Consider the following 18,374-nt stretch of genomic DNA (forward strand, 5'->3'; position numbering starts at 1 on the left):
CAGGGAGACGTGGCATAGCGCCAGTTGGAGTTGCAGCCGCTATCGCTGCCACACTGTACCTCATCACATCACACCAATATCATTCCAGTGTCACATGATGACCGCCTGACAGTAGCAGACCATACAAATATGGAGGCACATCACACTGCATTGGAGTAGCCTACTACACAAGCAACAACAGCAGCAGAGTCACAGTTACCACAGTTGAAGTTAGGTGTTGGCAGCAGGCACATTATTTTGTAATTTCAGCTGTCCTGCTACCCACAGAGATAGAGCAGAAAAGAAAAAACATCACCCAATGATTGTGATAGTCAAGGATACTGTGAATCACCCTGTGAGTTTACTGATGCAAGGAAATGCAAATGAAGGTCTTTTTCATAATATTTCAAATCATTTGAAAACAAAGTTAGGGCGATGTTTGAGAAATTTTTAGATGATGTGGCAGACAATAAAGAAACATGGATTAAAATATGGAGAAGATATTGTTTTGAAAGACAAATTCAATTGGATGTCAAATGGGGGAGGGGGTATTTATCAGATCTAATGTAATAGAACACCAACCACCATCAAGAGTTGATGCAGTCGGGACTGACTTGAACGGGGAAACAGATTCGAATGGGCAAAAGTCTGACGCTATGGATGTTGAGATGAGGATAAGTCTGGCTGATGTAGAGGAAGAGATTGTGGCTAGCAATGATGAGTCAAAATCTGTAGAGATAAGTGAAGTGACAAATTGAGCTGTAATTTAAGGTAGCAGATTTTTTTAGTGTGAAATTAATCATGAAGACGCAATGGTCCCTTATCAGATGTTTTTGGTGGCACCGACTGATGTGCAGAATATAGCTGCAGATAATGATGTTTTGTTGCAGGAACTGTAAATGTCACATTAAATATTAATGAAGTAAAATTTGTTACGAATAATAGCGGAGTTAGCCAGAAGAACAGTAGAATAAGTAATTTACAATTACGGAGTGTGTCTGGAAATGTGGGGTGTCCTGTGATGCAGACACCCAGTGGTTACATTTTCACAGGTGTAAGCAAATGTATTACAGTAAATTTACATCTTGAAGCAAGAATTATTTTGCACAAGATATGAATGATGAATCAGGAGTTATGTTTATGGAAAGATTGGGTCTTCATCAGATCTGGAAAAATGAAAGTGCAAATCAGTTTTGTTCTGATGTAGAACGTGGCAAAATTTTTAAAAATAGGGACTGGGGGAACCTAAACAAATTATATCTCATAATGAAGTTGTGTGGAACCAGTGTATGGGAGAGAAACATTCACAATTAAGGGGTTTTCACAGGCAGAATCGAGAAAATCTATACATCTAAAATAGTTACGTAAGTCTGAAATCAATAAAGGTGAGCACCTAGGACAGAATTTGGAAAACTGAAATTTGTTGCTACTGTAGTGATAATTTTGGCAAGAAATATGACTCAGAGGTGGAATACTTATAAGCAGAAGGTTGATAGAAGGGAAGTTAAGCAAAGGAAAATTTGCAGAGGAGATACTGATGAGTATTGAGGATTAGTTGATAAGGACAGTGGGTTTGAAAATATTGGAAAGATAATATGGATTTGGCATCATTAATACACAATAAATATGTCAGGAACTAAATTCAGATGTTGAACCTGACAGAATAAGTGTGTGCTATGGTGAAACGAATGGATGTGGACTTGACAGTGTATGAAAATCACAATAAACAAAATTTCATACACACTAGAATACTTTGAACAACATTAAATCAGTGGGAAAGTAACGAAGCCTGTACACTAACCTCACAAGTGGATAACTGAATTACCGATACGTGCCAAAAGCATGGGCCAGATCTATCTCTCTGAGCACCAGAAGTTAAATCTGGATACAACTGTAGGTACCTATAAGAACATGAAAGCGCTGAAAAAAAAAGAAAAAGTTACGCCAAGCTACACGAGCATGCAGCGATCTCACCAAAATTATCGTAGTTTGCAGCTAGAGAATGGTTATCGCAAAGTAACCTCAGCTCAGTACACAACGTCCATAAGACATCTCCGACAAGCACCGAAAAGCAAGAAACACAAGCCGTCTATAAAGAGGAGGAAATAGAAATAAAATGCCCTATCGCCATGCAAATCAGCCATGCAGGTCTGCCATTGGCCAGCTCACTCTACCTCGAAAGTGTCACATACAGACATATCTTCAGTTTACCAGCCAAAGTGGCTTACAATCGCAACCCAAGTACAGAACACATGAAACGTGCACTGATGAGCCAGAACATTATGACCAGCGGCCTACTATCGATATAAACCCTTCAGGCGACAGTAGCATCACCTGTCCAGGAATGACTGCTAGTCAGACAAAAGCACGGTACATGTAGTATCAGCGAGCGTACTGGTCGTTTATAGAATGGGTAAGGTGTGCGATCTATCTGAGTCTGACCGAGGGCAGACTGTGATGGCCCAGAGGCTCGGCACAAAAAATTCGGAAACTTCAGGACTTGTCGGGTGTTCAAGGAGTGCTGTGGTGACTGTCTTCAACACGTGGTGAAATCACGACCAGACATCGTGGGGTTGGGCGGCCACCCCTCATTATGGATGTCGGACGTCGTATGCTGGGCAGACTGGTAACTAAGGACAGGCGGTTAACTGTGGTGGAATTAACAACAGACTTTAATGCAGGGCAGAGTGCAAGTGTGTCTGAACACATAATGCGCCGAATACTACTAATGATGGTCCTCCGCAGCTGACGACATCGGCAAGTACGACTGAAATAGGCACGTGACCATCGGGACTGGACGTTGGCGCAGCGGCAGAGCGTTGCATGGTCTGATGAATCACTATTCGTTCTTCATCAAACCGATGGGAGGGCACGAATGGGTCGTCTTCCAGGTTAACAGCACCTTACTGCGGGGTGGAGACAAGCTGGGAACATTCACTTGGGCACTCATGGGTCCAGTGGAGTTCGTGCAAGGCACTGGTTGCAGACCACGTACACCCCTTCATGACGATTATGTTTCCCGACTGCAGCGGCATTTCTCGACAAGATAATGCGCCATGTCAGAAGGCCAGGAATGAGAAGAAATGGTTCTAGGAACATAGTGGTGAGTTTCAACCAAACTGCCAGATATGAACCCGATCTAACTCATCTGGGATGTGATTGAATGAGGCGTCAGAGCTCATCGCTTCCTCCTCCCCGGAATTTCTGGGAATTAGATGACTTGTGTGGTGCCAACTCCATGCCATGACACGTCGCTGCTACTATCCATGCCAAAGGTGGATTTACTGGCTATTGTGTAGGTTGTCATAGTGTTCTGGCTGATCATTGTACATGAAGTTGCAAGTACGAACAACCATCAGATGTATAATGGAATGACGATAGTGTAAATTTGTGCCTGACCGGGACTCGAACCCGGATTTCCCACTTTACGAGGAATGGTCGCCTTAACCGGTTTGGCTATCCGTGTACGACTCGCAGCCAGACCTAACCTTCAATATGTCGTCGTTCCTACGTCGCAATCTATAATCGTATACGCATTATGTAATTCTCGTACAGGGAAGAACATTTTAATTGAAAGTCCGCGCCTAGAGGAAGGAAGATTAGGCTTAACGCCATGTCGACACCGAGGTCCTTAGAGACAGGCCACGTATTCGCTGGGAGCGATTAAGGGAAAACACGGAAAACCTAAATCAGGATGGCCAGCCGCGAGTTTGAACCATTGCCCTTACCAATGAGAGTCCTGTGTGCTGACCATTGCGCCACGTCGCTCGGTCGCTGCCTGGTATCGGCAGACAAATACGATATTGCGGTGCCTGTGTCGTTAAGAAGAACGATGCAGTGTTCCATTGGACGTGCAAGCAGCTCATCTACTCAGAACTCACATGTAATTAATAAATTGAAAGGCGACTCTTTAATGTGAAGCTTTCAATTTCTTTCATCTGTACCAGTAGCACATGTCTGAGAAAATCGAGTATAGTTAAATGTCATTGCCAGAAGACAATTAAATATTTGATGAGAAGCATCAGAAGATGTTAACACAGACTAAGATGTCACGCAGTGTACTACGCAGTCACTACCCAGAATATTGTTCAGCAATGCCTTAGTGGATTATGAAAATTATGGCGTCGGGCAGTGCCTACATACAAAGTAAAACGACATATATTTCAATATTAAACATTTAAGTCATAAAATTAAACCTTTAATGTGACCATGCAAAACAGTTACTAAAATTTTCCGTGCTATTAAACTACACTATTGGCCATTAAAATTGCTACACCACGAAGATGACGTGCTACAGACGAGAAATTTAACCGACAGGAAGAAGATGCTGTGATATGCAAATGATTAGCTTTTCAAAGCATTCACACAAGGTTGGCGCCGATGGCTGACATGAGGAAAGTTTCCAACTGATTTCTCATACACAAACAGCAGTTGACTGTCGTTGCCTGGTGAAACGTTGTTGTGATGTCTCGTGTAATGAGGAGGAATGCGTAACATCACGTTTCTGACTTTGATAAAGGTCGGATTGTAGCCTATCGCGATTACGGTTTATCGTATTGCGACATTGTTGCTCGCGTTGGTCGAGATCCAATGACTGTTAGCAGAATATGGAATCGGTGGGTTCAGGAGGGTAATACGGAACGCCGTGCTGGATCCCAACGGCATCGTATCACTAGCAGTCGAAATGACAGACATCTTATCCGCATGGCTGTAACGCATCGTGCAGCCACGTCTCGATCCCTGGGTCAATACATGGGGACGTTTGCAAGACAACAACCATCTACACGAACAGTTCGACGACGTTTGCAGCAGGATGGACTATCGGCTCGGAGACCATGGCTGCGGTTACCCTTGCGCTGCATCACAGACAGGAGCGCCTGCGATGGTGTACTCAACGACGAATCTGGCTGCACGAATGGCAAAACGTCATTTTTTCGGATGAATTCAGGTTCTGTTTTGAACATCATGATGGTTGCATCCGTGTTTGGCGACATCGCGGTGAACGCACATTGGAAGTGTGTATTCGTCATCGCCTTACTGGCGTATCACCCGGCGTGATGGTATGGGGTGCCATTGGTTACACGTCTCGGTCACCTCTTGTTCGCATTGACGGCACTTTGAACAGTGGACGTTATATTTCAGATGTGTTACGATCCGTGTCTGTACTTTTCATTCGATCCCTGCGAAACCCTACATTTCAACAGGATAATGCACGATCGCATGTTGCAAGTCCTGTACGGGGCTTTCTGGATACAGAAAATGTTCGACTGCTGCTCTGGCCAGCACATTCTCCAGATCTCTCACCAACTGAAAACGTCTGGTCAATGGTGGCCGAGCAACTGGCTTGTCACAATACGGCAGTCACTACTCCTGATGAACTGTGGTATCGTGTTGAAGCTGCATGGGCAGCTGTACCTGTACACGCCATCCAAGCTCTGTTTGACTCAATGCCCAGGTGTATCAAGGCCGTTATTACGGCCAGAGGTACTTGTTCTGGGTACTAATTTCTCAAGATCTATGCACCCAAATTGCGTGAAACTGTTACCACATGTCAGTTCTAGTATAATATATTTGTGCAATGAATACCCGTTTATGATCTGCATTTCTTTTTGGTGTAGCAATTTTTATGGCCTGTAGTGTACATCCGAATGGATTTTCTAGTTGAGCTCATTGTTTCATTGCAGTATCGAGTGGATATTTTCAGAAGGTGTCGAGGTTTCTATAGACAGGACATAGTGTCTCTTTGTATTCATCTAGAACTTCCTTCCACTCACCGCTAAAACCCCGGAAAACTTTAATAATTGCAATTATATAAAGTCCGCGACGTAACATTTACATCTAACTGCCAGAGAACTGCTGTATGCTGATGATGTTTCCATTACAGACACTGAGGAAGAGCTTCAAGAGCTAATCTCGTTATTAGGCCAACCCTGTCAATCATAAAGACTGAACGTCAACACTAACAAAGGAGAACGTCATTATGCTATGGAAAGTTGATTAAACTACTAGTATGGTCCTCAAAGTTAATGATCATTTCTGATAACATCTCTAGCAGAAAGGAGATAGACAGGCTCATTAGTGGAACAGCGACAGTAATTGTGCATCATTCTGCACGAGTTTGGAGAAAGGAAGAAATTACTATTTCAACCAAGTCCTAAGTATTTTATTTTGCATATGAGAAATGTGAACAAACGCTAAAGCGACAACTCCATGTTATCCACAGACAATGTTTAGGATGTACCGTAGCAGTTTCATTTGGAATTTTCTCACATTCCTACTGCAGAAGTATCATCACAGCAGATTTGAAACACATCTTTTTCCATGAAACACTCCCTCCGTAAGTTCCACAACCCTAAAGACGTAGCAAAGTGGTCTGTTCAAAAAATTCCGGAAGTTAGTTCACAAAATTTTTCTACACTTACCTTTTACTCATTGTGCATGCACTTCGAAATACTCTACTCCACAATTGATAAGTCGTTCCCAACGCCGTTTCCACTTCGTAAGCAGTCTTGGTAAGCGTCTTGCTGGATCGTGTGAAGCGCCGTCTGCGGATTTTCTTTTATCTCGTTTATCGTTGCAAACCTTCGTCCTCTCAAGGGGGTTTTCAACTTTGGAAATAAAAAAAAAAAGTTCACAGGGACCCGTTCTGGAGAGTACGGAGAATGAGGCAGCATTGCAGTTTCGCTTTTTGTGCAACTGTCACGCATCAACAGTGATAAATATGTGGATGCGTTATCGTGACGCAATTGCCATAACTGTCTTGTCACATTTCAGGACGTTTCGTTCTCACATGTGTCCCAACACGCCCCAATAGTACCATCAATTAACAGGTTGTCCCTTTCGCAAGAATTCATGATGAGCTAATCCTTGAAATGGCTTTGACATTTGACTTGACCTGGTGAGCTTCTTTTGGTCTTGGAAAACCTGTCCCGACTCATTGTGGAGATTGAACCTTGGTCTCAACACCATAACCGTAGACTCATGTCGAATCACCATTTATGATTCTCTTAAGCAACATCTCGTTCCCATTTGCGCGATCCAAAAGCTCTTCACAGATTGAGAGGGGATGGTCTTTCTGGTCTTGACTCATGAGCCTTGGGACGAACTTGGCGCAACACTTTGCATTCCAAGTTGCTGTGTCACAATTTCATAACTCGATCCAATTGAAATGTTACATTCTTTTCCAATCTCTCGGACTGTCCGTCTTCGCTTGGTATGCACAATTTCGATGACGTTCCTCACATCAGTGTCGTTGGTAGATGTTGAAGAGCGTCCTGGATGAGGCTCATCTGTAGCTTGCAGCCGGCCATTTTTAAACCCTGTGAACCATTCGTAACACCAAGGGCGGCTTAAACACTCATCACCGAAGGCTTCCTGCATCATTTCGTGCGTCTCTGTAAAGGTTTTCTTGAGTTTCACGCGAAATTTAAAGAAGACTCGTTGCGCCTCTAACTCTGCCATCTCGAAATTCGCAAAATGTGTGACACAGCGTTCCACTCAAGACAGCGCTGAACAGTTACTAACACACACAAAACAGTGAAACTTCCAGCAGTTACACATTAAACACAAGATTGTGCAAGGATGCAAATTTCTTTTCACTCCAACAAACCATTGGGGGCGAAATTACGAATGTTCCGGAATTTTTTGAACAGATCTCGTACACACCAGCAGCTGGAGGACACGCGGTAATGTGAGAGCTCAATGGCGCAACTTCTTTATCTTTCGGCTACCACGGTACGAAGAAGCTTGGCCAAGCATGCAAAAGTAAAAACGTCTCTGCCCTCACCATGGAAACTCGTCACGACTCACCTTCAAACATCGTGACAGAACAGGATCAAACAAACCGTCCAAAGTACCTGTACTTCACACTTATCTAACGACGCCATCTTCAGAAATCAACGGCAAAAGTGCGGAGCCACAATAATATATTGCGAAATATAACTGGTACTTCATTGAGAGCGACACAGACATTTTGAAAACAAGAGCACTTGCTTTACTTTATTCTTCAGCTGAACAGTGTTCAGCTGTACCGCTTAACAGCTTCCACACTCACCTAGACGATGTTCAGCATCGACAAGAACAGTGCAATGTTCCAAGTCTCTGCCTACGCCTCTTCAGTAGCTCACGATGCTAAATAATATCACTACACCCCGTACAGAACTACATCAAGCTCCCGCTCGATTATGGACTGTAGTACAGAAAAATCAGAAGCTCCCAAATCAAGATATCGTTCAGAAAGTTTCTATAATCCCACTGAAATCTTGTCAACCATGCTGGAGAACCACTATAAGTCTGTTAACAGGAGTTTTGAGACCTTTAGCTAGGACGAACATGAACTGCACAACTCAGGAAAAGTCAAGGAAATGTGTATTAACCGCCGTATCTCAGTTCCGCAATTTTCCCTCATGCAGAAGAGAGTGTAGATATATCTGGGGAGGCAATGACTTCTGTGCTCTTTGGGAACCAATAGTTCGTGTGAAAGTTTTATCTCTTTGTTTGAATCATCTCACAGTAATACACTTTTGTTCGTAACTTGAAAAGAGTAATTATTGAAGTATGTTTCGTACCAAGTTTAAATGTTATACGAGGGTTGGATAAAAAGTAGTGGCAACACTACCGTAACATGAAGGATGTGCTTTAAATGGCATGCGCGCTGTCCGTAGAGGGTAGTAGCAGGCCAGTTAAGTATGCAGTGAGCGGCGACGACTGTGTTTGAGTCGGTTGCAGTGTGTACCATCTGAAAGTGCTGGAGGCCACCTCCAGCGCTAACAGTTTGTCACGACAGCCTAATACTGAAATTTCTTGCGACCTCACATTCGTCCGGCATTGAGCAGAAAACGGGTGCACTTTCTGGCACGTCCGCAGCTCGTGGTCGTGTGGTGACGTTCTCGCTTCCCGCGCCCGGGTTCCCGGGTTCGATTCCCGGCGGGGTCAGGGATTTTCTCTGCCTCGTGATGACTGGGTGTTGTGTGATGTCCTTAGGTTAGTTAGGTTTAAGTAGTTCTAAGTTCTAGGGGACTGATGACCGTAGATGTTAAGTCCCATAGTGCTCAGAGCCATTTGAACCATTTGAACTTTCTGGCACTGCATCCCATCATCCTTAATGGTAATGCGCGATGCTACACAGCGAACCTCTTGCATGAGTTCCTGCGTACTTGGTGATGGGAAATACTGGAACACCTACCGTATTCACCCGAAATGAGTCTGTGCGATTACGAACTCTTCTCCAAAATGAAGTAACCTCTTCGTTCACCGCAAGAGAGTACATCATCCGTGCCACAGCCCGTTCCTTGCCGGCATCGACGGAAATGGGCGCGCTAATGGTGTACGGCGCCTTCCACCTGTGTAGGGGAAGGTGAACGAGATGCGGGGTGATCATACTGAGGGCGCGTAATATGGTGAATGCCTGCTAATAAAGTCTGGTATGCATTATAGTAGCGTCGCCACTACTTTTTATCCAGCCCATGTAGTTAGTGCTAGCAACCGAAGTTCATTATATAATTTCGTAAAAAAAGTCGTAGTATTCTTTAGCTTAATACTGTAACACTCCTACAATATGGGTTATTGACTGTGGGGTGCTGGCAAGATAAAATCACAGAATTGCTGTTGGTTGCGGAATTCGTTTACTCGCGGTAATAGCAGTTTTCGGCAGGTTGCGGAGTTCGGGACTTGAGGAGGCAGAAGTTCCAGAGCATGCTGGCCGAGAAACAGAGCGATCATCTTCAAACAAGAAAAAGACTTCCTGCGAGTCGAGAACTCAGCCATCAAACTTCCAGGCCTCGGTCTTCCTCGTGACATCCGTTGCAGACTGAAGTGCACCACGTGTGGGACCGGGCAGAACAACTGCTACTCTCCACAGTCGGAGAAATTTGAGACTCTCAACGCGGAGGTTGCATTGAGGTGGACCACACGACGCCACGTTTTGTTCAGGACTGCCCACTACATCCTCTCACCGAATCCCTAAAGAAACGCATCTAATTGCCACTAAAGCAGTTGGAAAACCTCGCCACTAACTCGGAGTTTTTTTTTCCCTTTTGTTCATTTAACCGGTTGTTTATAATTTCTTCTTTTGTAATTGTTCATGTGCTTATGATTTTTCAAGAGCACGATACCTTAAATAAATAAACTACGACAGTACTTATGAATGCTCTTATATCACAGTGATTTATAAGGTGGTCAAAATAAAATGGATCCGAAAAGTGTTTTTTCCTGATTAACCCTGGAAAGATACATAAACTCAGAATACACGCACTTATGCATAAGAAATCACTAGATTAGGCAACTTCTCAGTCACTACGTTAGACAGCTGTTGCACAGATATAAGCCACACGGGGTAGCCGCGGGGTCTCAGGCGTCTTGTCACGGTCCGGGCGGCTCCCCCCGTCGGAGGCTCGAGTCTTCCCTCGGGCACGGGTGTGTGTCTTGTCCTTAGCGTAAGTTTGTTTAAGTTAGATTAAGTAGTACGTAAGCTTAGGGACCGATGACCTCAGCAGTTTGGCCCCATAAGACCTTAACAGAAATTTCCAAAAATTTCCATAAAGACAAGATTGGTAGCTGGTGTATAATATCCGGTTTCGTCATAGCACAGTTCTTTGAGCGAACTTTTAAAGATTGATTGGGATGCCCAGAAACTGTTTAGTCCACTAGATAACTGGCTAATGATGTTCGACTTAAAATCTCAAAGGAAATGTATGGACTGGAGAATACCACATAATGATTAACATACATATTTACACAAGGGACCATACACAGTAGCAAAGATTAAAGTAAAACTATTGTAATGGAATGCCATTCGAACAAGATCAAATAGGACCGTCAGGAAAGCAACATAAGAGCCACTGGACGCCACCCTCATGAACGCCCACGTAAAAGATATCTTGACAACAACCAAAGTTATTCGAAATAATTAAGACTGCACACAGACTGGGAAATTACTTGGTAGGAGACAGCAAAGTTGCTCACTATATTCACTCTGTACCGAATAGTCTGCATGCTTAACAAAGCTTAATACTAAAAAAAGGTAAAGTCTATACTGGGACTGCATTTGATAGAAGGTTGACTGGAGCTGGGGCCGTCCTGGATAGCTGCAAAGAGGAAAAGTCCCTGCACCTTCCCAGGATTGAACACGGGACCTTCAGGGGGCGGGGTCTAGTGAGTGCGATTACGACCTGTTCTCCAAAATGAAGGAACCTCTTCGTGTCAAGCGCTATAGCACAAGAGAATATATCACCCACGCCACAGAGCGGTCCCTGCGGGACGCCTGTAATGAACAGCCAATTTTCCAAACTTGAACTATTGACAAACGCCTGAAGTTCGCACAGACACGATCTCCACGCGGAAGAAAGGCGACGAAGAAACAGACAAGGAAAGGAAAAAGCGAGTCCATTCTTTTACCCTTCTTATATACAGGGGCCATATGCGCTTGTTTCCAGTCGCTTTGGAATTTACGCTGGATTAGAGACTCGCGATACATGCAAGCTAAGTAAGAGGCTACTGCCGCAAAGTACTCTGTGTAAAATGGAACTGGAATTCTATCCATACCTGGCGATTTATTTGTTATCAACTCTTTCAGCTGCTTCTCAGCGCCAGGAATGCCTATTTCTTAGTCCTCCATACAGGAGTCTGTGGGCCGGTCAAACGATGGTATATCATACGATGCTCCTGCGTGAGTGAAGTTTTATACGCGAATACTCCTAGAGCCATCATTTAAAGCCGGTTCTGGAAACTTTGGAAGTAGGCTTTCTCAAGATGGTTTGTGTCTGTCAGTTCAGTTTATTCACAATCTCTGTGTCACATTCCTACGGGTCATATAGTAGGTTATTACAGATGCATCCTGACCGACTGCACTGTGCAACCACCCCGGCGACGCGCTGCACCAATACGACAACAAGCCTAATATTAATAAAAACAAAAATATAAGGAACAATAAGATACAGAACCAAAAGCACATGCACCAGTTAATGAGTTATCTGATGCAAAGAACAGTCAGCATCCCGAGAAAAATCTTCGGGTTGTCAACGCTGAAAATATTCACTCCTTCTTTAAAGAGCTTTTCTCTTGCTCATTTACAAAACTAACTTGTTTCGTGTCACACTTATGAAAAATCATTCTAGGCCAGTGTTATTTTGGACTCCCAATACGTAATGGTTTGCCTTGGGAGAAAAAAGATAGTTAATCAGAATTGTGTAAGTGTGGTGTATTCTTTCGGATACGTATACATGAGGAAATAAAATGAAATGATTTCTGACTCGGCAGCAATTAGACACGGAAATAATTTCAATGGTGGCAAGTGAAAATTTGTTCCAGAGTGGGATTCGAACCCGGATTTCCCGATTCGCGTGAATGGTCACCTTGACCATCTCGGCGATTCGGACCCGACTACAGTCCGACCCAAATTCCCATCTCGGCGCACACTATTGACGCTCTGGTCCCCGTCCATTATACTCAGTACTCACCAGCAATCGCTGGAGTCCAGCAAGAGTTTAGGAGAAAAAGTGCATACGCACTGAAGGAATCTTGTGGCTATGAAACCTGATATAAGAGAGGGGTTCAATAAGTAGTGCACTACATCTTTTCATTGGACAATTTTCGTTGGAAAAAAAATGTAGAATTTGTTGTTGGTCATCGTGGAATACTCCCGCTTCAGCCTCTATAGCTTCATGAATATCCGATAGGTGACGGCGCTATACGTAACCTTCAAAATGGCGTCTGTGAAGAAGGTGTACTCCAAGCAGAGAGCTGTCATTGAGTTTCTTTTGGTGGAAAACCAGAGCAGTGGAGATATCCATAGGCGCTTATAGAATGATTACGGAGACGTGGCAGTGAGCAAAAGCATGTTGAGTCGGTGGACGAGGCGTCTGTTCAAAAATGGTTCAAATGGCTCTAAGCACTTTGGGACTTAACATCTGAGATCTTCAGTCCCCTAGAACTTAGAACTACTTCAACCTAACTAACCTAAGGACATCACAAACATCCATGCCCGAGGCAGGATTCGAACCTGCGACCTTAGCAGCAGCGCGGTTCCGGACTGAAGCGTCTAGAGCCGCTCGCCCACAGCGGCCGGCTGAGGCGTCTGTCATCATCGCAACAAGGGCGCCATAATCTGACCTCCCGCGTGCCGGTCGGCCGTAAGCAACTGTGCTACCGTCAGGAAACTGAAGCGCGTTCGCCGCCACATAAAGCAAACGAAATTCTCCTTCTCAATGACAACGCAATTCCTCATAAAAGTCTGTGCGTCTGAGAGGAATTCACAGAATTTCATTGGACTGTTCATCCTCATCCAACATTCAGCCCTTATCTCGCAGCTTCAGACTTCCAAGTCTTTGGCAGAATGAATGATGCACGCCGCAGGAAGCAGTACGTGGATGATTGCGAGGTTATTGATGGAGCTAGGCGTTGGCTGAGACCTCGACCAGTAGATGGTACCACGCGGGCGTACAGCCCCTCCCAGTAAGGAGACGTGAGGCCGTCGCATTGAGCGGAGATTGTGTTGAAAAATAGGGTTTTGTAGCCAAAATAGTGACAAATAATATGGTGTTCTGGAATTCTGAATAAACCCAACCTGCTTTCAGAAAACAAAAAGGTGTTGCATTAATTACTGAACGCCCTCTGTACATCCATTTATGTGTGGTGCCTGTTCTTTAGGACATGATTCTGCAGCCGTACATATACATGATGATGATATTTGGTTCGTAATGCGCTCAACTGCTCTGTCATTAGCGCCCGTACAAAGTCCCAATTTTTACACAGTCCAATCTATCCACAGTCATTAATGATGATTTATTATGAAATGATGAGGACAACACAAACGCCCAGTCCCCGGACAGAGAATATCCCTAACATGGCCGGGAATCGAATCCGAGACCCCGTGATCCAGAGGCAGCAACACTAGGCACTAGACCACGATCTGCAGACATATACATGATGAACGAATGTGAATGTCGTGTGACTAGGGCCTCCCGTCGGGTAGACCGTTCGTTGGGTGCAAGTCTTTCGATTTCAGGCCACTTCGGCGACTTGCGCGTCGATGGGGATGAAATGATGATGATTAGGACAACACAACACCCAGTCCCTGAGCGGAGAAAACGTCCGACCCAGCCGGGAATCGAACCCGGGCCCTTAGGATTGTTATTTTCTCGCGCCGACCACTCAGCTACCGGGAGGCGAATACATACACATGATGAAATGAAATGGGTTGAAATAATTTCTGACTCTGCTGCAATTAAGCACTGAAATAAGTTCACTGGTGAAAAGTGAAAATTCCTGGCATGTCCGAAAGAACAGACACCAGCCATATACAAATGCATATACGGCTAGACGAACATAAGATATCTCTCTCTCCTGAACTCTTGGGGGACTGCAGCCAATGCCGTCGAGCACTGAGTACGACGGACAAGGTCGATACATCAGTAGTGTGAGGCAAGATGGGAATTTGGGTGGGACCGGAGTTGTGTACGGATAGCTGAGACAGTCAAACCGACTACTCGCGAGAAACGGGACATCCAGATTCGAGTCCCGGTCTGGAGAAACTTTTCACTTGTCGCCACTGAAATTATTTAAAAGCCTAATTGCAACCGACTCAGAAATTACATTATTTCATTTCATGGCGGCTCTTTCTTTTGGCAGCCGGTGTCCTGAGTCGCCCGGGAAGACCTGGAGCACGAGGACCTCCCAACAAATTCCCCAAGGACTTCATCTTCGCAGCTGCCACCGCGTCCTACCAGGTGGAGGGCGCCTGGAATGAAGGCGGTAAGAACTCTTTGACTTCGCGCCTGAAACATTCGGTATTACCTACGCTTAAGCACCAGCATGTTCTTGTGTGTTAAAAGACAGAAATGCCGTGGAAGACCTTTCTCATGTGCAGTTTGTCAAGGTGATAGTTTTTCTCAGTAAGACATTTTAAGTGCATGAATATTGCGAAGTTCATGGAGACATTGATCTGAATCAACACCTGCAGACATTTGGTGGCAATAGTAGCTACTCCAGATATAAAATTTCTTACTCAAAAAAATAGACAAATCGAAAAGCACGATCGATTTCGCGCACGTACAACGACAGACGTTATTCATGCGAATTACATGTTATATGAAATGGCTGTTTATGAGGCAGAAACTGGTGTAATTGTTTAATATCTACCGGGGCCAAGTTCTTTGATAGCCGCACGGACTTCCATTGGATGGGACATTGTAATGTTGCCAACGTAAGTTCTTCAATCGAGAACGCGAACTTATATTCAGAGAGTTGTTTGAGTCTAGTTGGGCCAGTACGTTCATGAGTCATTCGGAATAAGAGTAGTGGAATTACGTGGAGCTCAAATAGATATACGAAACATGAGAATGATGTGAGTGATGAATAAAACAGAGAAAACCTAATAACTACAAATATTATTAATTAATATTATTCGTGAAAGGGAAAACTACAGCATACGGACTGGATGACATTGTCTTATCTTCAATAACTGTGAAGTCTGTTCAACCAGCTATGGTTTTTACTAATGTGTGACTTGATGAATGATTGTACTGTGACGCAAGTATCTGCATTTGATGTGTTTCAAAAAGTCCACTAGCTGATACTGCGCAGTAGTGACTGAAAAACAAATGGATATTTTAATCAAATAAATTATTGAAAGTATGCAGGAAATTTTATTATCCGTAAATTGCTGACAGTTGTGGATCGTATTGCAACTAAAATATCTTGTGATGCTTTTGAACGAGGTGGAACAGGGGAAACATTATGACAAGTATATAGCACAATGTTTGTTTCGTTAGTCGAGTATAACCTTGGGTGTAATGTACACATGATGCAAAAATAAAACGGATTTCTACCTTAAATGAAGGAAGCAGGGAAGTCAACTGGCAAATCATTACAAACTACAAGCTGTTTCAAAAGATGCATCTTATTTCACAACACTCCATCTTTCATGTGAATGAAGGCTGAAACTTGGGGTCAATTTTAACTTTCGCATCGAAAGTAAAAGATCACTTTGGCGCCAGCTGTAAGGTACCAGTTCATGTCGTGTCGATACCGGCAGGGGTCACTGTGGTCAGCTATCTAGTTCGCTCGCTCGTTTGTTACACAATTTGTGTTGAGTCGCGATGACGATAACACGGCAACAAAAGTAGTTTTGCCTCCTAGGTCGCATGATCTCAAGATTTGCGATTTTTTTGTGGAGAGTTGTGAACGACACCGCTTATGTGCCACCCTTTCAGCTGGTTTGGGCGTATTACGACGCCGCACAGCAATAGCAGTGAACGCAGTAACTTCAGACATGGGAATAGTTTGACTATTGCCTTAATTTTCGACGGATTAAGCGACAGTGGTAAACAAAACGGTCTAGACGGAACTCCGGTCAGAACTGATGTCGTACGCTGAACGTGAGGTAAAGGAACAAACAGCCCTTTTTCTGTCTTTGGTGTGAAACTCTTCTTGCTCTGGAACAGAAATTGCCATCTAAAGCCAGTGCTGGACATTCTGGACCTGTTGGAGAACGAATAGTACGGACGGAACAGTTTTCCTTTTCTTTCTTTTGCTTGTGCCTTTTTCCCACAATGACGCAGGGTCGGCAAGGTTAAACGGATTTGGCAAGGTTAATTTAAGGGGTGGCCGGATGCCCTTCCTGCCGCCACACCGTACCCCCTGGGACGGAATTAGTGTACCCCAATTGTCTGTGTCTAGTGTAATCCATGGAATAGTGTGAATGTGTTCAGATACCTGCGAGCCGTGCAACTGAGGCGGGACGTGGGGACCAGCCCAGTATTCACCTAGCGGGATGTGGAAAACCGCCTAAAAACCACATCCAGGCTGGCCGGCACACCGGCCTCCGTCGTTAAGCCGCTGGGCGGATTCGATCTGGAGCCAGCGCGCCTACCCGAGTCCAGGAAGCGGCACATTAGCACTCTCGGCTAACCTTGCGGGTTCAGTCCGATCGTACCGATATCGGAAGCATAGTATCTCGCATGAGACGATTACTCATTCACACAAGAAAACTGCTTCATTTAAAGAGGGTGAAGAAAGATATGCTGACAACTGACCATGATAGACTGGAAACTTCTTTTGATGAAAATATTTTCTGCTGGTATATGATGGATGCACGGCATCATGTTCATCACGAACGATAGAAAGCCTTTTGGAGTAACTTCGTAGGCCACTAATGCTGCAAGCTCCGGGAGACCTTCCCATGTTTTAATGACGTGGAATTAGTTAACTGGTCCAGGCAACTAGATCGAAGAGTCAGAACGGCTCCATCGAACTGCAGGACATTAAAGTTCTGCAGAATTCCTTGTCAGATTAACGATGATAGTAACATTACCAAACTTGTCATCCAAGATGCTGATTGTCGAGTCTCTCTAAATCTCTGGCTAATTGCTGCGAGGAACTTTCGAGAGTAATGAAATGGCAGGACTGCTACATAAACTTACAACCTATGTGAAAACCTTTCGTAGGACCTGAAACAACATCAGAGTCGACATTCACTTAACGTGCCAAACGACGAGTTTTTGCAGTGTGCTGTCCTCACATCCAAACACTTCGGGAGTGCCTACCACAGCTAATCACAGAAAAGCAAATAAGTCGCCAGGTTTTGATGGAATCCCAATTCGAGGTTACAAAGAGTACTCTGCAGCATTGGCCCCTTACTTAGTCTGGATTTACTGAGAATCTCTCGCCCAGCTCAAAGTTCCAAGTTATTAGAAAAAAGCGCAGGTGACTAGTGTATATAAGAAGGGTAAAAGAATGGACGTGCAAAATTACAGAGCAATATCTTTTACATCGGTCTGTTGCAGAATCCTTGAACATATTCTCTGTTCGAACACAATAAATTTCCTTGAGAGGGAAAAGCTTCTGTCAACAAAACAGCACGATTTTAGAAAGCATCATTCGCGCGAAACTCAGCTTGCCCTTTTCTCGCATGAGATCTTGTGAAACATGAATGATGGGCAACATGCGGGTTCCATATTCCTACATTTCCGTAAATCATTTCTCACGGTGGCAGACTGCCAAGGTTAACGAAGGTACAAGCATACGAAACAGGTTGCGACGTATGTGAGCGGCTTGAAGACTTCTTTAGTGGTAGAACCCAGTATGTTGTCCTCAACGTCGAGCGTTCATCAGAGACGAGGATATCGTTATGAGTGCCCCAGGGAAGTGTAATAGGACCGCTGTTATTTTCTGTATACACAAATGATCTGGCGGACATGGTAAGCAGCAGCCGTCGCTGTTTTCTGGTGATACTGTGGTGCAAGGGAAGGTGTCGTCGTTGACTGACTGTAGGAGGATACAAGATAACTTAGATTAAATTTCTAGTTGATTTGATGAAAGACAGATATCTCTAAATGGAGAAAAACGTAATTTAATGCCAATGAAAACCAAAAACAAATCAGTAATGTTAGAATACTGTA

At 44.2% G+C, this 18,374-nt stretch overlaps 1 protein-coding gene across 1 annotated transcript in view; it reads left to right on the forward strand.

Annotated features, from left to right (window-relative positions):
* The first annotated feature begins 2,108 nt into the window (after positions 1–2,108).
* The window catches only part of LOC126413067 (myrosinase 1-like), a 35,577-nt gene continuing 19,311 nt past the window's right edge, over positions 2,109–18,374 (forward strand). Inside the window, exons 1-2 of the mRNA XM_050082964.1 lie at positions 2,109–2,220; positions 14,605–14,727. Of these exons, the coding sequence (XP_049938921.1) occupies positions 2,109–2,220; positions 14,605–14,727 (235 nt within the window). The remainder of the gene's footprint in view (positions 2,221–14,604; positions 14,728–18,374) is intronic.

The sequence above is a fragment of the Schistocerca serialis genome, chromosome 7, assembly GCF_023864345.2.
Source record: "Schistocerca serialis cubense isolate TAMUIC-IGC-003099 chromosome 7, iqSchSeri2.2, whole genome shotgun sequence".
Classification (NCBI taxonomy): Eukaryota; Metazoa; Arthropoda; class Insecta; order Orthoptera; family Acrididae; genus Schistocerca; species Schistocerca serialis.